Here is a 21,815-nt window from a genome sequence, read left to right as displayed (position 1 = left end):
TGGTATTGCTTGGCGGGTAGAGCCGATTCGTGCCAAGGCGTCTGCTTGGTCGTTGTCGTTTCTTGGCACATGGAGGAACTCGCACCCTTCGAAATACCCGCTGAGTTGCTGCACGAGGAAACGGTAGCTCGCCATGTTTGCGTCTTTCGCGTCCCAGTCGCCAGATGACTGCTGGACCACTAAGTCCGAGTCGCCATAACACAAGATCCGGCGGATGCCAAGTTCTTTGGCAAGCCGGAGCCCGTGAATGAGCGCCTCGTACTCGGCCACGTTGTTGGAGGCGGCAAAATGGATTTGCAGTGCATATTTGAGCTTGTCGCCTTTGGGAGAGGTGAGGACGACGCCGGCTCCCAAGCCGGTGCGCATCTTGGAGCCGTCGAAGTGCATCCGCCAATGGGTGGAGTCAGGCGCTGGAGGCAGGTACTGGGTCTCGGCCCAGTCGACGAGGAAGTCGGCCAGTGCTTGTGATTTGATGGCGGTGCGGGGCTGGTAGTAGATGGTGTAAGGAGCCAGCTCTATGGCCCACTTGGCCACTCGACCAGAGGCATCTCGGCTACCGATGATCTCGGCAAGTGGAGCCGTGCAGACCACCGTGATTGGATGCTCTTGAAAGTAAGGCTTCAATTTCTTGGCAGCAAAGTGCACGCCATAGCACATCTTCTGGTAGTGGGGGTAGTTCTGCTTGGAGGTCGACAGTACCTCGCTCAGGTAATATACTGGTCTCTGGACAGGTAGCGCCTTGCCTTCCTCCTTGCGCTCTACTACAATGACTGTGCTGACTACTCGGCTGGTGGCGGCGATGTACAGGAGCATAGGTTCCTTGGGAGTCGGAGCCGCCAGGACGGGTGGAGTAGTCAGCATCTTCTTCAACTGGTGGAAAGCTTCGTCCGCCTTATGGTTCCACTCGAAAAAAGTGGTCTTCTTCATGAGTTGGTATAAGGGGAGAGCTTTCTCGCCCAGCCGACTGATGAATCGGCTGATGGACGCCAAGCAGCCGGTGAACTTCTGCACATCCAGCAGTCGGCTAGGTACCTCCATTCTCTCGATGGCCTTGATTTTTACTGGGTTGCATTCTATGCCGCGTTCAGAGACCAGGAAACCTAGCAGCTGGCCGGCTGGTACTCCGAAGACACACTTCTCGGGGTTGAGCTTGATCTGGAACCGGCGCAGGTTCTCAAAGGTCTCCTTGAGGTCTTCCAGCAATGTTCCTCGCTTTTCCGTCTTCACCACCACGTCGTCCACGTAAACGTGGGCGTTCCTGCCGAGCTGCTTGAGGAGGCACTTCTGCATGCAACGCTGAAAGGTGGCGCCGGCATTCCTCAAGCCGAACGTCATGGTGAGGTAGCAGAATGCTCCAAACGGCGTGATGAAGGCGGTCTTCAATCTGTCAGCCGGGTTCAGCTTGATCTGGTGATATCCTGAGTACGCATCCAAGAAACTCAACAGCTCGCATCCGGCTGTGGAGTCTATCACCTGATCAATTCTCGGCAGAGCAAACGGGTCCTTGGGGCAGGCCTTGTTGAGGCTCGTGTAGTCAATACACATTCGCCATTGCTTGTTCTTCTTTAGCACCAGGACCGGATTTGCCAGCCACTCCGGGAAGAAAACTTCCATAATGAAGCCGGCTGCTAGGAGTCGGGCTATCTCTTCTCCGACAACTCTTCTCTTCTCTTCTGATAAGCGGCGCAGGGGCTGCCTGACCGGCTTTGCATCAGATCGGACGTGTAACTTGTGCTCGGCGAAATCCGTCGGTACACCTGGCATGTCCTTGGGAGACCATGCGAAGATGTCCCGATTCTCACGGAGGAAATCGACGAGCTCGCCTTCCTATTTGCTGTCGAGGTTTGCACCTACGACGGCGTACCTCTCTGGGTGCTCCGGATCCAAGGGTATCTTCTTTGTCTCTTTGGCCGGCTTGAACGAACCTTCGGCTTCCGACTCCTTCGGGTCGGGCGATATCTCCGGCTGCTTGCCGGCCATCGCCACAACTCGCTCAAGGAGTCGCTTCTCGGCTGCAATCACCAGGGACTCGGCCAGCCGACTGCTCTCGGCCGCGCAAGCGGACGACTTCCGGTAGTCGCCGGCCACAGTCAGAATTCCCCTGGAACTGGGCATCTTCATCTTGAGGTAGGCGTAGTGGGGGACCGCCATGAACTTGGCCAAGGCGGGCCGGCCAAGTAGCGCATGGTATGGGCTCTCAAGGTCCACTACCTCAAACCAAACAGACTCTCTTCGGAAGTGATCTTTGTCCCCAAAGAGGACGTCAATCAGGATCTTGCCGATTGGTGAGCAGGAAAGCCCAGGAACAATGCCGTGGAACACAGTCCGGCTGTTCTGAAGCTGTCTCTGCTTGATTCCTAACTTCTCCATGGTGTCCTTGTACAGGATGTTGATGCTGCTGCCCCCATCTATCAGAACTCGCGAGAAACGCGCGGCCCGTTTGTCCGTGGCAAAGGTGGCGTCCAGGACCAAGGCGTAGGAGCCCGGACTCGGCATCACTTCTGGGTGGTCAGCCCTGCTCCAGCTGATGGGCCTCTCAGACCAGTGCATGAACTCTGGCGTCTCTGAGGCTACTGCGTTCACCTCTTGTCGCTGCAGCCGCCTGCTGCGTCGATCATCAGCCACACTGGTGAACACCACGTAGGCTCCATGCTCTTCAGGGTATTCGTCTTGTACTGCGCCGACTGGCCTGACTGCCGGCTGCTGGGGCGGAGGCGGAGGCGGCTGCCCAGCAGGCGGGGTGGCAGGAGGCCGTCTCCCTTGGCGATCCTGGTGAGCCAGTGGCACTTCCGGGTGGTGTGATTCGATGGCTTCGCACCGCTATGGAACTTGCAAGGTCCATCCAAGGTCTGCTCGTAGGAGAAGGCCGGCAACCAGTTCGGCTTGCCGCCTTTCTGTCGCTTGGGCGAAGGCTGCTCTTCTGGCTGCGGGGCTTCAACGGTCGCGACCTGCCGGCTGCTGGAAGCCGGCTGCAGGGCCTTGCGCTTGTTGTCGCCCTGCTGTTGTTGCCGGCCGACGTCTGCCGCCGGGGTTCTTGGAGCCTGAGGAGCTACTTTGCCAGTCGTGCTGATTTGAATTTCCGTCTTCATGGAGGAGTCGGCCGTAGCGTACTTGTCCGCTATGATCAGCAGCTCGTCGAGGGTTTCTGGCTCGTCGCAGAGGAGCTTGTGCTTGAGGAGGGTGCCTTCTCGGCACCCGGCTGTGAAGTACTCGATGGCCTGCACCTCGTGCACGCCCTCGCAGGAGTTCCGGAGCTCAGCCCAACGCGTGAGGTAGTCGCGAGTCGACTCGTCAGGACCTTGCACGCACAAGGAGAGCTGACGAGGCTTGGGAGGACGCTTGTACGTGCTGGTGAAGTTGCGGACGAATGCTTCGGTGAAGTCGACCCAGCTGTTGATGCTGCGGGGCTTTAGGCTGTTCAGCCATGTCCGGGCCGTGCCCTGGAGCATGAGCGGAACGTACTTTACGGCGACACGCTTGTTGCCGTTTGCTATGCTGACAGCCGTGGAGTAGTCGACTAGCCAGTCTTCCGGCTTCACGGAGCCGGTATACTTGGGCGTGTCTCTTGGGAGCGTGAACCCTCTGGGAAAGGGCTCGTCCCGAATGCGGGGCCCGAAACAAGGCGGACCCAGCTCGTCTTCTTCTTCCAGCGCCAGGGACCGGTGAAGTCGGTCGATCCGGTGGCGGGCGTCATTCTCTCCAACTCCCTCTCGGCGGCCAAGGCGGTCACCGAGAGTCGGATGGTCAACAGGCGGCGGGGAGACTCGCCTCTCCTTGCGGGGAGGGGGAGGCGGACAGTCGTCCCGTCGTTCCACTGCTCTCGGGCGGCCGTCTCGGTCGCGCTCTATGGTAATCCGAGTCCGACTGTGGCTGACAGCCGGCTCCTTGTCCTTTCTTCCTCGGGCACCGCCAGTCGGCGTCCGAGACGTCGCGCCTTGATCTCGGTGCGGGTCGTCGTTTGGCCGCTGCGGCGCCTCCGTGCGGCAGCCGGCCTCGTTCTGCGCGGCGGCCGCGTCGAGGAGCCGCTGGACTCGCTCCATCATGAGGCGGCGCTCTTCGCCCTCAAAATTGTCCAGCTCATCCGCCGCTGCCTGGGCGGCTCGGATGTTCTCCGCTGGCGTGGCATACACAGGGCGGCTAGCCCCAAACAGGCTGGCGATGGCTACGCCGCGCTGCTGAACCGCGCCAAGGCGGCTGGGCCCTGCCGGGGCCGGCGAGCCGCCAACAGCGCGATCCATCTCCCGCTGGTAAGCTTCTGACAAGCGTCTTATGCTGGCTAGCTTCTTCGCGCCTTCAACAAGCTGAAGGCGGCGCGCTTCTAACGTCTCTGCGTCAGCATCTTCCGGAATGGGCGCAGCTAGGTCTTGCAGCGCCGCGCCGAGTGAGTCGGGTGCCCTTCCACCAGGGAACTCGTCATGACTGATGACCAACACCTGAGTGACGGTGCTTCCGTCACTCTCCGTGCGGGGGAGAGGTTCGTCATAGACCACCATGTTGGTGGGGAACGCGTCGACCGACGTGGTGTCGGAGTCGACCAGCATCGGGTCGGTGGAGCCTACGGACTCCAAGTCTACGGCAGGCTCGCCGGAAACGTGGAGTTGATCGAGGAGGCCCGCGAGGAGGTTTTCGGGGCCGCCTGCGCCTGCGTCAGACGCAGGTTCGTCGGAGAGGCGGACCTCGCCGACAAGTTCGGCCAAGGAGCTGGCTGCGCAGGCGATCTCAACGCCGCGCAGCGCGTCGACGCAAACTTCGTCTGGCGTGCCTGGTTGGCTGCGCTCGCCAGGGAGGAAAAGGGTTCCCGTCCAGAATAGATCTCTGGACGGCGGCACACCACGCCCCATGGTGGGCGCCAAATGTCGGGGGTTTGGTGCGACATATGCCAACGGATGGCTTATCATGGTGGGGGCGAGTAGAACGTCGCCGGTGCCTGGAAACGGGATGAGGCGAAGACATGCACGCCGGCGAAATCTTACCCAGCTTCGGGGCTCTCGGGGAGATAATACCCCTACTGCTGCTCCTGCGGGGTCTCCGCATGATCACTATGGTCAAGTGTTTACACGGTTGCTCCTTGAGCTGTGTCTTGGTGTTAGGAGAGGGCAAGGCTAGATCTCTCCTTCTATCTGTATGGTATAGAACTACTGGGATCCAACCCTTTGCATGGGTGCCCTGGGGTTTATATAGGCCTACCCCAGGGTACAATGGTAATTTAGGACTAGGCACGCGCCAGCCGTCAGTGCCTCCACCCTCCGACTTCTCCGCCGGCTGCTGGGCCCGCCGCCTGGTGGGCCCCCCGACTGGTCTGGTACGGAGCCCGCCCTCCAGGACGCAGTCTTCGACAGGCCGCGTTACGCGCAAGTCGGCCCTGAGATTAGCAACGTAGGCGGTGCTCTGTGTCTGTCCACTGCTGCTGGGGTCGGAACTGCCGCAACATAGAGGAAGTAGTCGTACATCTTCCCGATCCGACCGATCCAAGCACCATTACTCCGGCACCTCCGAGTTCTTAGCACACGTACAGCTCGATGACGATCCCCGGGCTCCGATCCAGCAAAGCATCGGGGAGGAGTTCCGTCAGCACGACGGCGTGGTGACGATCTTGATGTTCTACCGTCGCAGGGCTTCGCCTAAGCACCGCTACAATATGATCGAGATGGAATATGGTGGCAGGGGGCACCACACACGGCTAAGGAACGATCTCAAGGATCAACTTGTGTGTCTAGAGGTGCCCCCCTGCCCCCGTATATAAAGTATCCAAGGGGGAGGGGGCGGCCGGCCAAGAGGAGGGCGCATGAGGAGTCCTACTCCTACCGGGAGTAGGACTCCCCCCCAATCCTAGTTAGAATAGGATTCCCCGAGGGGGAAAGAGGGAGAGGGGGGCCGGCCACCTCTCCTTGTCCTAATAGGACTAGGCGAGGGGGGGGGAGGCGCGCGGCCCACCTTGGGCTGCCCCTTTCTCCTTTCCACTAAAGCCCACTAAGGCCCATATAGCTCCCGGGGGGTTCCGGTAACCTCCCGGTACTCCGGTAAAATCTCGATTTCACCCGGAACACTTCCGATATCCGAACATAGGCTTCCAATATATTAATCTTTATGTCTCGACCATTTCAAGACTCCTCATCATGTCCGTGATCACATCCGGGACTCCGAACTAACTTCGGTACATCAAAATGCATAAACTCATAATAACTGTCATCGTAACGTTAAGCATGCGGACCCTACGGTTCGAGAACAATGCAGACATGACTGAGACACATCTCCGGTCAATAACCAATAGCGGGACCTGGATGCCCATATTGGCTCCTACATATTCTACGAAGATCTTTATCGGTCAGAACGCATAACAACATACGTTGTTCCCTTTGTCATCGGTATGTTACTTGCCCGAGATTCGATCGTCGGTATCCAATACCTAGTTCAATCTCGTTACCGGCAAGTCTCTTTAATCGTTCTGTAATACATCTTCTCACAACTAACATATTAGTTGTAATGCTTGCAAGGCTTATGTGATGTGCATTACCGAGAGGGCCCAGAGATACCTCTCCGATAATCGGAGTGACAAATCCTAATCTCGAAATACGCCAACCCAACATGTACCTTTGGAGACACCTGTAATGCTCCTTTATAATCACCCAGTTACGTTGTGACGTTTGGTAGCACCCAAAGTGTTCCTCCGGCAAACGGGAGTTGCATAATCTCATAGTCATAGGAACATGTATAAGTCATGAAGAAAGCAATAGCAACATACTAAACGATCGGGTGCTAAGCTAATGGAATGGGTCATGTCAATCACATCATTTTCCTAATGATGTGATCCCATTAATCAAATAACAACTCTTTTGTTTATGGTTAGGAAACATAACCATCTTCGATTAACGAGCTAGTCTAGTAGAGGCATACTAGTGACACTTTGTTTGTCTATATATTCACACAAGTATTATGTTTCCGGTTAATACAATTCTAGCATGAATAATAAACATTTATCATGATATAAGGAAATAAATAATAACTTTATTATTGCCTCTAGGGCATATTTCCTTCAGTCTCCCACTTGCACTAGAGTCAATAATCTAGTTCACATCGCCATGTGATTTAACAGCAATAGTTCACATCACCATGTGATTAACACCCATAGTTCACATCGATATGTGATCAACACCCAAAGGGTTTACAAGAGTCAGTAATCTAGTTCACATCGCTATGTGATTAACACACAAAGAGTACTAAGGTGTGATCATGTTTTGCTTGTGAGAGAATCTTAGTCAACGGGTCTGCCATATTCAGATCCACATGTATTTTACAAATTTCTATGTCAACAGTGCTCTGCATGGAGCTACTCTAGCTAATTGCTCCCACTTTCAATATGTATCTAGACCGAGACTTAGAGTCATCTAGATTAGTGTCAAAACTTGCATCGGCATAACCCTTTATGACGAACCTTTTTGTCACGTCCATAATCGAGAAACATATCCTTATTTCACTAAGGATAATTCTGACCGATGTCCAGTGATCTACTCCTAGATCACTATTGTACTCCCTCGCCAAATTAGTGCAGGGTATACAATAGATCAGGTATACAGCATGACATACTTTATAGAACCTATGGCCAAGGCATAGGGAATGACTTTCATTCTCTTTCTATCTTCTGCCGTGGTCGAGCTTTGAGTCTTACTCAACTTCACACCTTGTAATACAGGCAAGAACTCTTTCTTTGACTGCTCCATTTTGAACTACTTCAAAATCTTGTCAAGGTATGTACTCATTGAAAAAACTTATCAAGCGTCTTGATCTATCTCTATAGATCTTGGAGCTCAATATGTAAGCAGCTTCACCGAAGTCTTTCTTTGAAAAACTCCTTTCAAACACTCCTTTATGCTTTACAAAATAATTCTACATTATTTCCGATCAACAATATGTCATTCACATATACTTATCAGAAATGCTGTAGTGCTCCCACTCACTTTCTTGAAAATACAGGCTTCACCGCAAGTCTGTATAAAACTATATGCTTTGATCAACTCATCAAAGCGTATATTCCAACTCCGAGATGCTTGCACCAGTCCACAGATGGATCGCTGGAGTTTGCACATTTTGTTAGCACCTTTCGGATTGACAAAACCTTCTGGTTGCATCATATACAACTCTTCTTTAATAAATCCATTAAGGAATGCAGTTTTGTTTATCCATTTGCCAGATTTCATAAAATGCGGCAATTACTAACATGATTCGGACAGACTTAAGCATCGCTATGGGTGAGAAGGTCTCATCGTAGTCAATCCCTTGAACTTGTCGAAAACCTTTTGCGACAAGTCGAGCTTTGTAGACAGTAACATTACCGTCAGCGTCAGTCTTCTTCTTGAAGATCCATTCATTCTCAATCGCTTGCCGATCATCGGGCAAGTCAACCAAAGTCCATACTTTGTTCTCATACATGGATCCCATCTCAGATTTCATGGCTTCAAGCCATTTTGCGGAATCTGGGCTCACCATCGCTTCTTCATAGTTCGTAGGTTCATCATGATCTAGTAGCATGACTTCCAGAACAGGATTACCGTACCACTCTGGCGCGGATCTCACTCTGGTTGATCTACGAGGTTCAGTAGTATCTTGATCTGAAGTTTCATGATCATTATCATTAGCTTCCTCACTAACTGGTGTAGGTGTCACTGGAACAGTTTTCTGTGATGTACTACTTTCCAATAAGGGAGAAGGTACGATTACCTTATCAAGTTTTTTACTTTCTTCCCACTCACTTCTTTCGAGAGAAACTTCTTCTCTAGAAAGTTTCCGAATTTAGCAACAAAAGTCTTGCCTTCGGATCTGTGATAGAAGGTGTATCCAATAGTTTCCTTTGGATATCCTATGAAGACACATTTCTCCGATTTGGGTTTGAGCTTATCAGGTTGAAACTTTCTCACATAAGCATTGCAACCTCAAACTTTAAGAAACGACAGCTTAGGTTTCTTGCCAAACCATAGTTCACACAGTGTCGTCTCAACGGATTTAGATGGTGCCCTCTTTAACATGAATGCAGTTGTCTCTAATGCATAACCCCAAAACGATAGTGGTAGATCGGTAAGAGACATCATAGATTGCACTATATCCAATAAAGTACGGTTATGACGTTCGGACACACCATTATGCTGTGGTGTTCCATGTGGCATGAGTTTGTGAAACTATTCCACATTGTTTTAATTGAAGACCAAACTCGTAACTCAAATATTTGTCTCCGCGATCAGATCGTAGAAACTTTATTTTCTTGTCACGATGATTTTCTACTTCACTCTGAAATTCTTTGAACTTTTCAAATATTTCAGACTTATGTTTCATCAAGTAGATATACCCATATCTGCTCAAATCATCTGTGAAGTTCAGAAAATAATGATACTTGTCGTGAGCCTTAACACTCATCGGACCGCATACATCAGTATGTATTATTTCCAATAAGTCAGTTGCTCGCATCCGGAGAAACGGAATCTTAGTCATCTTGCCCATGAGGCATGGTTGCAAGCATCAGGTGATTCATAATCAAGTGATTCCAAAATCCCATCAGCATGGAGTTTCTTCATGCGCTTTACACCAATATGACCTAAACGACAGTGCTACAAATAAGTTGCACTATCATTATTAACTTTGCATCTTTTGGTTTCAATATTATGATTATGTGTATCACTACGATCGAGATCCAACGAACTATTTTCATTGGGTGTGTAACCATATAAGGTTTTATTCATGTAAACAGAACAACAATTTATTCTCTTACTTAAATGAATAACCGTATTACAATAAACATGATCAAATCATATTCATGCTCAACGCAAACACCAAATAACACTTATTCAGGTTCAACACTAATCCCGAAAGTATAGGGAGTGTGCGATGATGATCATATCAATCTTGGAACCACTTCCAACACACATCGTCACTTCACCCTTAACTAGTCTCTGTTTATTCTGCAACTCCCGTTTCGAGTTACTAATCTTAGCAACTGAACTAGTATCAAATACTGAGGGGTTGCTATAAACACTAGTAAAGTACACATCAATAACATGTATATCAAATATACTTATGTTCACTTTGCCATCCTTCTTATCTGCCAATCACTTGGGGTAGTTCCGCTTCCAGTGACCAGTCCCTTTGCAGTAGAAACACTTAGTCTCAGGCTTAGGACCAGACTTGGGCTTCTTCACTTGAGCAGCAACTTGCTTGCTGTTCTTCTTGAAGTTCCCCTTCTTCCCTCTGCCCTTTTCTTGAAACTAGTGGTCTTGTCTACCGTCAACACTTGATGTTTTTCTCGATTTCTACCTTCGTCAATTTCCGCATTACGAAGAGCTTGGGAATCGTTTCCGTTATCCCTTGCATATCATAGTTCATCACGAAGTTCTACTAACTTGGTGATGGTGACTAGAGAATTCTGTCAATCACTATCTTATCTGGAAGATTAACTCCCACTTGATTCAAGCGATTGTAGTACTCAGACAATCTGAGCATATGCCCACTAGTTGAGCGATTCTCCTCCATCTTTTAGCTATAGAACTTGTTGGAGACTTCATATCTCCCAACTCGGGTATTTTCTTGAAATATTAACTTCAACTCCTGGAACATCTCATATGGTCCATGACGTTCAAAACGTCTTTGAAGTCCCGATTCTAAGCCATTAAGCATGGTGCACTAAACTATCAAGTAGTCATCATATTGAGCTAGCCAAACGTTCATAACGTCTACATCTGCTCCTGCAATAGGTCTGTCACCTAGAGGTGCATCAAGGACATAATTCTTCTGTGCAGCAATGAGGATAAACCTCAGATCACGGATCCAATCCGCATCATTGCTATTAACATCTTTCAACACAATTTTCTCTAGGAACATATCAAAATAAACACAGGGAAGCAACAACGCGAGCTATTGATCTACAACATAATTTGCAAAATACTACCAGGACTAAGTTCATGATAAATTTAAGTTCAATTAATCATATTACTTAAGAACTCCCACTTAGATAGACATCCCTCTAATCCTCTAAGTGATCACGTGATCCAAATCAACTAAACCATGTCCGATCATCACGTGAGATGGAGTAGTTTCATTGGTGAACATCACTATGTTGATCATATCTACTATATGATTCACGCTCGACCTTTCGGTCTCCGTGTTTCGAGGCCATATCTGTATATGCTTGGCTCATCAAGTATAACCTGAGTATTCCGCGTGTGCAACTGTTTTGCACCCGTTGTATTTGAACATAGAGCCTATCACACCCAATCATCATGTGGTGTCTCAGCACGAAGAACTTTCGCAACGGTGCATACTCAGGGAGAACACTTCTTGATAATTAGTGAGAGATCATCTTAAAATGCTACCGTCAAACTAAGCAAAATAAGATGTATAAAAGATAAACATCATATGCAATCAAATATGTGACATGATATGGCCATCATCATCTTGCTTCTTTGATCTCCATCTCCAAAGTACTGTCATGATCTATATCGTCACCGGCATGACACCATGATCTCCATCATCTTGATCTATATCAATGTGTCGTCGCGTGGTCGTCTCGCCAACAATTGCTCTTGCAACTATTGCTATCGCATAGCGATAAAGTAAAGCAATTATTGGACGCTTGCATCTCATGCAATAGAGAGACAACCATAAGGATTTTGCCAGTTGCTGATAACTTCAACAAAACATGATCATCTCATACAACAACTTATATCTCATCACGTCTTGACCATATCACATCACAACATGCCCTGCAAAAACAAGTTAGACGTCCTCTACTTTGTTGTTGCAAGTTTTACGTGGCTGCTACGGGCTTAAGCAAGAACCAATCTCACCTACGCATCAAAACCACAACGATAGTTTGTCAATTTGACTCCGTTTTAACCTTCGCAAGGACCGGGCGTAGCCACACTCAGTTCAACTAAAGTTGGAGAGACAGTCGCCCGCAAGCCACCTATGTGCAAAGCACGTCGGGAGAACCGGTCTCGCGTAAGCGTACACGTAATGTTGGTCCGGGTCGTCTCGTCCAACAATACCGCCGAACCAAAGTATGACATGCTGGTAGGCAGTATGACTTATATCGCCCACAACTCACTTGTGTTCTACTCGTGCATATAACATCAAACCATAAAACCTAGGCTCGGATGCCACTGTTGGGGAACGCAGTAATTTCAAAAAATTTCCTACGCACACGCAAGATCATGGTGATGCATAGCAACGGAGGGGAGAGTGTTGTCTACGTACCCACGCAGACCGACTGCGGAAGCATTGACGCAACGTAGAGAAAGTAGTCGTACGTCTTCCCGATCCGACCGATCCAAGCACCGTTACTCCGACACCTCCGAGTTCTTAGCACACGTACAGCTCGATGACGATCCCCGGGCTCCGATCCAGCAAAGCGTCGGGGAGGAGTTCCGTCAGCACGACGGCGTGGTGACGATCTTGATGTTCTACCGTTGCAGGGCTTCGCCTAAGCACCGCTACAATATGATCGAGGTGGAATATGGTGGCAGGGGGCACCTCACACGGCTAAGGAACGATCTCAAGGATCAACTTGTGTGTCTAGAGGTGCCCCCCTGCCCCCGTATATAAAGGATCCAAGGGGGAGGGGGCGGCCGGCCAGGAGGAGTCCTACTCCTACCGGGAGTAGGACTCCCCCCAATCCTAGTTGGAATAGGATTCCCCGAGGGGGGAAGAGGGAGAGGGGGGCCGGCCACCTCTCCTTGTCCTAATAGGACTAGGGGAGGGGGGAGGCGCGCGGCCCACCTTGGGCTGCCCCTTTCTCCTTTCCACTAAAGCCCACTAAGGCCCACATAGCTCCCGGGGGGTTCCGGTAACCTCCCGGTACTCCGGTAAAATCTCGATTTCACCCGGAACACTTCCGATATCCAAACATAGGCTTCCAATATATCAATCTTTATGTCTCGACCATTTCGAGACTCCTCGTCATGTCCGTGATCACATCCGGGACTCCGAACTAACTTCGGTACATTAAAATGCATAAACTCATAATAATTGTCATCGTAACGTTAAGCGTGCGGACCCTACGGTTCGAGAACAATGCAGACATGACTGAGACACATCTCCGGTCAATAACCAATAGCGGGACCTGGATGCCCATATTGGCTCCTACATATTCTACGAAGATCTTTATCGGTCAGACCGCATAACAACATACGTTGTTCCCTTTGTCATCGGTATGTTACTTGCCCGAGATTCGATCGTCGGTATCCAATACCTAGTTCAATCTCGTTACCGGCAAGTCTCTTTACTCGTTCCGTAATACATCATCTCACAACTAACATATTAGTTGTAATGCTTGCAAGGCTTATGTGATGTGCATTACCGAGAGGGCCCAGAGATACCTCTCCGACAATCGGAGTGACAAATCATAATCTCGAAATACGCCAACCCAACATGTACCTTTGGAGACACCTGTAATGCTCCTTTATAATCACCCAGTTACGTTGTGACGTTTGGTAGCACCCAAAGTGTTCCTCCAGCAAACGGGAGTTGCATAATCTCATAGTCATAGGAACATGTATAAGTCATGAAGAAAGCAATAGCAACATACTAAACGATCGGGTGCTAAGCTAATGGAATGGGTCATGTCAATCACATCATTTTCCTAATGATGTGATCCCGTTAATCAAATAACAACTCTTTTGTTTATGGTTAGGAAACATAACCATCTTCGATTAACGAGCTAGTCTAGTAGAGGCATACTAGTGACACTTTGTTTGTCTATATATTCACACAAGTATTATGTTTCCGGTTAATACAATTCTAGCATGAATAATAAACATTTATCATGATATAAGGAAATAAATAATAACTTTATTATTGCCTCTAGGGCATATTTCCTTCAGAGCCGACAGGCCGCGTCCGCCGCGGGCGGGTCTTGCCGCCTGCTGATTACTGTAGCCGTGCTCCTGATGATGCAAGCTCGGTCATGGGGTCGTGGCAACAGCCCCGCCGCTTGGCGGGCGATCATTGTGGCCACTCCCCATCTCTTCTTGATTAATGGCGCATGGGGCCCCGGGGGAGGGCTCGGCCGACTCCCCCGGGCCGACTCCCGACGGGCCCGACTGGCGGTTCTCCCGCCGTCTCCTGAGGTCTCGCTGGCTGGTGGGCCCCTGCTGCCCCCAGGCCGTACAGACAGGCCGTCGTGGGTGCAGGATCAGGTACAGTGGTGCTGATGTCAGGACCGGCTGGGCAACAGTGCCACGCTGCAGGGAGATCTTCCCAAGTACGGCGCGCTGTAGCCATGCCTGCCCTTGGTAAGGGGCGGGGAGTGGGCTTCATTGTAGCCACGCCCCTGCCCCGTCCCCCTCGATGAAGTCACGGTTTGTTGGAGTCGCCGGCCGACTCCCCAAAGCCGGCTTCTCTGGAAGTCGCCCCCGGGACTCGGCCGTGAGCGGGCAGTCGGCCGCCTTGCCGTAGACTCCCCAGGAGGCGGCTCTTCGCCCTGTGGTCTTGAGGGGCGCTGCCTGCCCCGATGTCTTGAAAAGTTATGGGCCTCGAGTGGGCCTACCCGCGGCCCATTACTCCGACATCACTGTTGTAGGTTAACCAGGCGTGCCGAACTGTCGTCATGTACTTGCTCCGTTTCAATGTTGTTCCCCCCATTCCCCCCGCGTCGTCCGCTCTCGGGCGACTCGGGGGCACAACCCTAGTCGCCCGCCGGTTCCCCGCCGCCCCTCCTCCTCCCCCGCCGCCGCCGGCAGCCGTCGCCGGGCTTTCCCGCGCGGCGGTAGGCGGCGGTGGGGCTTCCCCGTACGCCCGCCTCGGCCTCTGGAGACCCCCCTCCCCGCATCAGAAGACGCCGCCGCCCGCTTCTTGCCAGCTCTCTGCGGCGGTCGCCCCCTCCCGATCCGGTGCGGGGGCCTCCTGACGGCGCCGCCCATCAGATCAGGCCGGCTCGGCCCTGGATCGGGGCGCTCCTCCGATCTGGCGGCTGGTGAGCCGGGGTTCGCCGGATCCGCCCGGATCTGGCCGGCGTGGCCCTGCCTCGTCCTGCCCGGCTTGGGTCGCGATGTGGTGCTCCCTGGTGGCGGCGGTATGGGTCTTTCTCCATGGTTCGACGGGATGTGTGCGGTGGGTGGATGCCGGGGTAGCGGCCTCGGGTGGTGTGGATGGCGTTGCCTCTGCGGGCGATGACCGTGGGTGCTGGTGGTTCGCGACTTCGGTAGCGCGGGCGGCGAAGTCTCGGTGGACGTCTACTACAGTGGGTCGGGGTGCCCCGTCACCCGGCGTGCCTGCTTCGATGAAGTCGAATGCCTTCTTCGGCTGCGTGCGCTCCTCTGGCCAGGTCTTTGGCCGAGTGGATGGGATGGGGGCGGGACCGGGGGAAACCCTTGGCCGTCGGCGGAGGCCACGACAATGGCGACGCCTTTGCTGGGCATCGGTTCCCTTCTTGGAGGCCTTGTCGAGGTCCTCTCCCATCTTTCACTGTGCTCTCCTTTTGGGCGAAAGCTCTAGTTCCCCTTGTGGGCGACGGCGCCGTACCCTCGTCGTGCTCCTTCTTGAAGGCGTCGCCTCGGGTTCCCGGAAGCACGGTGGGCGCTTTGCGGTGCGTGTGAGGTGTTTGGCGGCGACAATGTGTGCAACGTTTCATCTATTCTACCGCCGGTCTTCATCTTGTGGTAGCGCTCCTTCGGCTTGGAGATGGACTGGCATAGGTGGTGGTCGTCATTTGGCGTCATGTGGTGTCGATGGCGGAGGAACCTGCCAAGGTTGGTACCTCAATCTGCTCTGAAGATGGACAAGTGGAAGATGGTGGCGATGACACATGTGAGTGCGTCGGACTGGATTGTGCCCCGGACCCGGTATGTGGCTCGGTCGGGGCTTCCAGCTTTAGATGTTAGGCTTAGGTGAGAGGACCGGGTATATGGCCCAGCTTGCACTCCTTCATCATATGGATAGGAGTAGCGGCATAGGTTGCCAAGATGGCGGATTCGGACATATTGTTGTACTACTTTGTAAGGTCCTCGAGAATAATCAATAAAATGGCCGCATGCATCTCCCAGATGCAGAGGCCGGGGTCATCCTCCTTTTTCTAAAAAAACTTGCTCCGTTTTAAAATAGATGTCGTCGGTTCAGTATAAAGTTGTACTAAATCAGCGACACTTATTCGACGAACTGTCATGTCCAAAACAGATGAGCAGGAAACACAGTAGCAAAATGCTCCGGAGTAGCTCGGAGTTGGTGATTCTGCAAGGTTTTCACAGGAACCATTTGTGAAAGAAGCAGGCGAACGGACCGAGGATACAAGACCCAAGGTACTTGCCATGTCAACCTCAGATTCAGGACCGGGCCAGAGGCGGTGAACAGTGGAGTGAGTGTTGAGAGAGATGCATCTGCATGCAAGGAGACAGGCGGCCTGCGCGTGAGTGAGCTGAGCTGGTGCGCACGCAATTGGGCGTGAGTGTCGTCCGTCCACCTCCAATGCCAGCCCCGCATCGCCTGTCCCGTCCTCTTCCTCCTCCCTCCCTCGCGCCGCAACCGACGAATCCTCCCCCAGACTTCCACATGGCCTCTCTCTCTCTCTCCCTCTTTCCCTCTCACATCACATGCACCTACCATAACCAATTTACTATCAATCAATCCCTAACCTCCTCCTCTCGCTTTCTCTAATCACGCACTAATCAATCGAGCGAAAGTGAAGCCTCAACGCACCACTCTCCCTCCCCTTTTCAAGTCCACTGCACCGACGGTTTCATCCAATCCAACTACCGCGCTCCCCTTTTCTTTAGTGAGCTGCCGTGCAGCTCCGCCTCCCACATCAAAGCTCACCCCATCTCCTCTCCTCCCTCCCTCCTCCCCTGCTCGCCACTCTGCTCAACCAAGCAGATCCAAGCAGCAGCAGAGCGCCGGAGGGACGCCAGGATGCACGCCAAGACGGACTCGGAGGTGACGAGCCTGGCTCCATCCTCCCCAGCGCGCTCCCCGCCGCGCGCGGCCAACAACAACCCCAACTCCGGCGGGGGCGGTGGGGTGATGCGCGGCTCGGTGTACTACGTGCAGAGCCCGTCGCGGGACTCGCACGACGGCGAGACCACCACCAAGGGGGCCACGTCGGTGCACTCCACGCCCGCGCTCAGCCCCATGGCGTCCCCCCGCCACTCCCACTCCTCCGTCGGCCGCGACTCCTCCTCCAGCCGCTTCTCCCGCGGCGGTGCCCACCACAAGGACAAGTCGGCGGGGCGCAAGGGCGCGCCGCCGGGGAAGGGGTGGCAGGAGATCGGGGTCATTGAGGAGGAGGGGCTGCTGGACGAGGAGGACCAGCGCCGCCCCATGCCCAAGCGCTGCAAGTACTGCCTCATCTTTGTGGGTGGATTTGCGGTGCTCTTCACCTTCTTCGCCCTCGTCCTCTGGGGCGCCAGCCGCTCCCAGAAGCCGCAGATCGCCATGAAGGTACCTTTCTTTCTCTTTCTTCTTGCTTGCTTTCTTGATTGATGCGTTTGGATCTGGAGCTGACGGTTGATTTTGGTGGAAATGAAACGAAAAACAGAGCATCACTTTCGAGAACTTCATCATCCAGGCGGGCACGGACGCGTCGCTGGTGCCGACGGACATGGCCACCACCAACGCCACCGTCAAGTTCACCTACAAGAACACCGGCACCTTCTTCGGCATCCACGTCACCGCCGACCCCTTCACGCTCTCCTACTCCCAGCTCAACCTCGCCGCCGGAGACGTAAGCCTTCCATCTCTTTCTTCCTTCCTTCCCATCTGGATCTCCAGATCCAAGAACGAAACTGACCACATCTGTGTGTGCAGCTCAAGAAGTTCTACCAGGGGCGGAGCGGGCGGCGGACGGCGAGCGTGAACGTCAAGGGGAACAAGGTGCCGCTGTACGGCAGCGGGCCGACGCTGATGGCGCAGCCGGCGGGGGGCAAGGGCGGCGCCGGCAAGGTGATCCCGGTGCCGATGGTGCTGCGGACGACGGTGCGGTCGCAGGCCTACGTGCTGGGGGCGCTGGTGAAGCCCCGCTTCACCAAGGAGGTGGAGTGCAAGGTGGTGATGAACCCCGCCAAGCTCAACAAGCCCGTCTCGCTGGAGAAGGCCTGCAAATACTCATGATCTCTACTCATCATCCATCCATCAATTGGTTGGTTGATTGATCAATTGATTGAGTAATCGAATCAATTGGTTGATCGGTTGATGAGTGAATTGGTCTTCTTCTTTTTTCTCTGTGCATTTTGCTCACGTATGCCTCTTCTTTTTGTGTATCTATATATATATGTTGCCACTATAAATTATTAAGTTTTGTATCGCCGTGGTGGCTGTGACAGTGATGGACCAACAGCAGTGGAGTGATTCTTTTCGGCGTTGCATTGATCCTTATTTAATTGTTCTTGTAATTATTTGTATGTATGTGTTGTTTGCCAATGCGAAGCAAACCAAAGGCCATGTTTGTTTGAGCTACGGTTTCGGCTGCTTCAGCCGTAGATTTGTCGCGGTGGCAAAGATTGTAGCGCGAAACAAGGCGCTCACCGACGACTTAGCTATCAAAGGGTGGCCTTAGAGCATCTCTAATACATCTCGTATAAGATGCATTCTTGAAAACTCGTATAAGATGCATTGTAAACAATTTATACGGTGCGAAATTGCCCCGAGGAGAGCAGACCCCGTAAATAAAATTGTATTCCACTATAGCCATTTCTTTTTCTTTTTCCTCCCATCGGGCTCGCCCCGGTGCTGCCCATTCCCAGCCACACGTGCAGTGGAGAAGCCTGTGCCGCCCGCCCCGACCGTGCACTCCCTGCCACGCCTGCCCATCCCGATTGAGCCCGGCACCGCCCGCCGCCGCCGTGTGCGCTCCCGGGTGCCCCCCCCCCCTCCTGCCCTTCTCCGACGCCGCTCCGCCTTGATTTGGGCTGCCGGTGTCCTGCTCCGCCCTACCCGTTGACGGCCTCACCTCGGCAGTGGAGGTCGAGCCGGCGGCACCAAATTCTGGCGTGCAGCGGCTTCTTCTGACGTGCGGCGACGGATTCCGGTGAGTTTCGGGTAGATTCCGGCCAGTTCTGCAGAGGCGCGTCTGCTCCGACGAGGTTTGACCGGCTTATGGGTTGAAATGTATACTGCCTTCGAAGCTGTACATATGAGGTTCTCGAGCGAATGGATTTTCAAAGCCTTTAAAATGTTTAAGGGCCAAATGAGTTTTACGGGATCTGCTAGGCGCCGTTTTTTTCGAACGAAACTGTAAACACCTCTTTTTTTTACGGGTTTGACCGCTTTTAAGGGGTCTGCTAGAGATGCTCTCATGCTCCGGTTGCTTATTTGACAACATCCTCATGTGACCGGGTAGCACCTGCACCTTCATTGTCGGTGCTTTTGCTCATGGGGTTGTGGTTGAGGCCCATGACATGAATAACATGAACAGGGAATTCAAGGGCATGGTCATCGACATCATAAGGAATATACATAAGTAGTTTATCTGGGGCATCTTCAAGTCCCTTGCAGCCAAAGTCGTCGGTGTGTCATTGTTTGTCTAGGACGCGATCTCCTCGCACAGATTAGTGTTTTTTGCACGAGCGGTGACTTAAGGCTTTTTGGCTTATGTTCTTATACATAAACTTCGCCCCCCCCCCCCCCCCCCCCCCCTATATTGCACGATAGAGAACTTGGGAATTCAAATTAGGAGCACACAAATTGGGGTGTTGTAAATTAATCGAGCTCGAGCATATCCTGTTAGGCTTGGCTCGAGCTCGGTAGAAGCTCGAGCGATCCTAAGTTAATATCTCAACTTCATGCTAGGCTTGAGCTTGCCTCGTGCTCGGTAGAAGCTAGAGCGGGCCTAAGTTGGTCTTTGAGCTCAGATTGATAAAGATTGGTGACTAAATAATATTAACGTTTACTCATGTATAAACACAGTAAGCTCGACGATACTCTGATAGGCTTAAACTTGGATCGACCAAGTGAGCCTGCACTGGAAGAAAATAATGTTCACTTGTATGAAAATAGAGTAAGTTTGATAAATATCAAGTAAGCTAGAGCTCAGTTCGACAAAATTGCATAGGTGTATATATAAACAAGCCTTATGTAACCATTTGTGCTCGACACTGGTACGCTTGTGGGCTTGATTCCAGGTTCGAGCTCAGCTCGTTTAGGTCTCAAGTTGAGCTCGAACATATCATACAACCATATACTAGGGTGAGCGCTCATAAGGCTTTTCAAAACCACCTAGGTAAGTCAACCTTGCGCAGATTTGGTATTATGCAATATCTTCAAGGAAGTCAAGTGGAACCGTTGAGATCTAAATGTTGAAGCTTGAAATAACAATTTACACTAACCATGATTTCTCTTTTACTTTTATAATGGATATGTTGTTTATTTTGGTGTCATTTTGGTAATCAGACGTGCTTTGCTTGCTTAATCAATAAACTATGCTCTTTTCGCGAAAATGGTTCTATAATCTTTTGGTGCAATGCAACTTTGTAAATTAGTTAGTGGATTTAAAAAGCATGCTGGTTAGGTTGGTTTTGATGGAATTGGTGCCGAAGTTGCTTAATCGATAAACTATGCTCTTTTTGCAGAAAAGATTCTATGATCTTTTGGTGCTATGCAACTTTGTAAATTAGTTAGCGGATTTGAAAAGCATGTTGGTTAGGTTGGTTTTGATGAAATTGGCGCCGAAGTGAGTTAAGAGAGGCCAAGTGATTGGTATCTCCGGAATAGGTACAGGGTTTATACAGGTCGCATTGTTTTTAAGAGACAGTCGATGTAAAAATCTAGTGAAAAATCTCTGTAATCAAGATAACAAGATGGTGGATTGAAGGACATACTACTAGTGACATTTCATCCAATCTAGAAGTATCACTTTGTTCACAACTAAAAACGATAGTCTTGTACTTAAGAATTCTTTGACAATTTATTTGCTAGATACATACACTCTAAAGACTCTACCAAGTTTTATAGATATCTAATGATCTTATGTGAAAAGATACAAACATACACACAATGTGATAAGTATTGGCTTCTCTACTTCGCAACGAAATCCGCTACAATTGTAGAGGTTTTTAAACATCCCAAAGTAAACAAAAAATGCTTACACTAAAATATAGTTCCATTTTAGCACCAGAAAATATATTTATAATGGTAAATATTGAAATGGTATGTTAAATATGTAGGCAATATAAATTAGTGTGTTAACACTGTTATTTTTCTTATTATACCTAAACTATATTGTTTAATATATTATATTGAATTATGTATAACAATATAAATAAGATATCTTTTGCGACTAGATAAGTTATCACAAAGTAAAATAGTTCGGTATAAATATGCCAGAACCAAGATTTTGGTTACCGAATGGGACAATGTTTTTCAAGGGGCATAGATGAACACGATTACTACAAAAATCCTGAGTAAATTTTGAATGAAAATTTTGAATTCAAATTTTTATTTACCAAGCTTCATTACGAGATCCCGGCTTTTCGATGGGTAAATCACCTGATGAAAGATGAACAAAAGGGTATGATATGGACCTTAAGAATATCTGATTTTCTGTAGGTGATGTGGAAGACCATGCTTCCTGGTATTTTGAAAAATCAGGTGTTTTCACAGTAAAAAGTGCCTACAAGCCGGCGGCAGACCTAAAATCTTCAATTTCGAAGCAGACGTCCAACTCCACGAGCAAGACTGGGGATCGCAGCATGTGAAAATACTTGAATGGAGAACGAAACTGCCAAACAAAATTAAAGTTTTGGCTTAAAGAGTTGCTACGAGTACTTTGGCCACAAAACGGAACAAATACAGAAGAACAGTCACCGACCATGATAATATTTTCATGATCTGTGGCAGAGAGGAGAAAGATG

At 50.9% G+C, this 21,815-nt stretch overlaps 1 protein-coding gene across 1 annotated transcript; it reads left to right on the top strand.

Annotated features, from left to right (window-relative positions):
* The first annotated feature begins 16,544 nt into the window (after window positions 1-16,544).
* LOC123191178 (uncharacterized) lies at window positions 16,545-18,342 on the top strand. The gene is made up of 3 exons (XM_044603963.1): window positions 16,545-17,409; window positions 17,507-17,692; window positions 17,776-18,342. Exons 1-3 carry the CDS (start codon window positions 16,882-16,884, stop codon window positions 18,076-18,078), a joined length of 1,017 nt encoding a protein of 338 aa, XP_044459898.1. The 5' UTR covers window positions 16,545-16,881; the 3' UTR covers window positions 18,079-18,342.
* The last annotated feature ends 3,473 nt before the right edge of the window (window positions 18,343-21,815 follow it).

The sequence above is a fragment of the Triticum aestivum genome, chromosome 2A (assembly GCF_018294505.1).
Source record: "Triticum aestivum cultivar Chinese Spring chromosome 2A, IWGSC CS RefSeq v2.1, whole genome shotgun sequence".
NCBI lineage: Eukaryota > Viridiplantae > Streptophyta > Magnoliopsida > Poales > Poaceae > Triticum > Triticum aestivum.
Note: the sequence above shows the minus strand (reverse complement) of the source record. Positions and strands in the feature narration are given on the sequence as shown.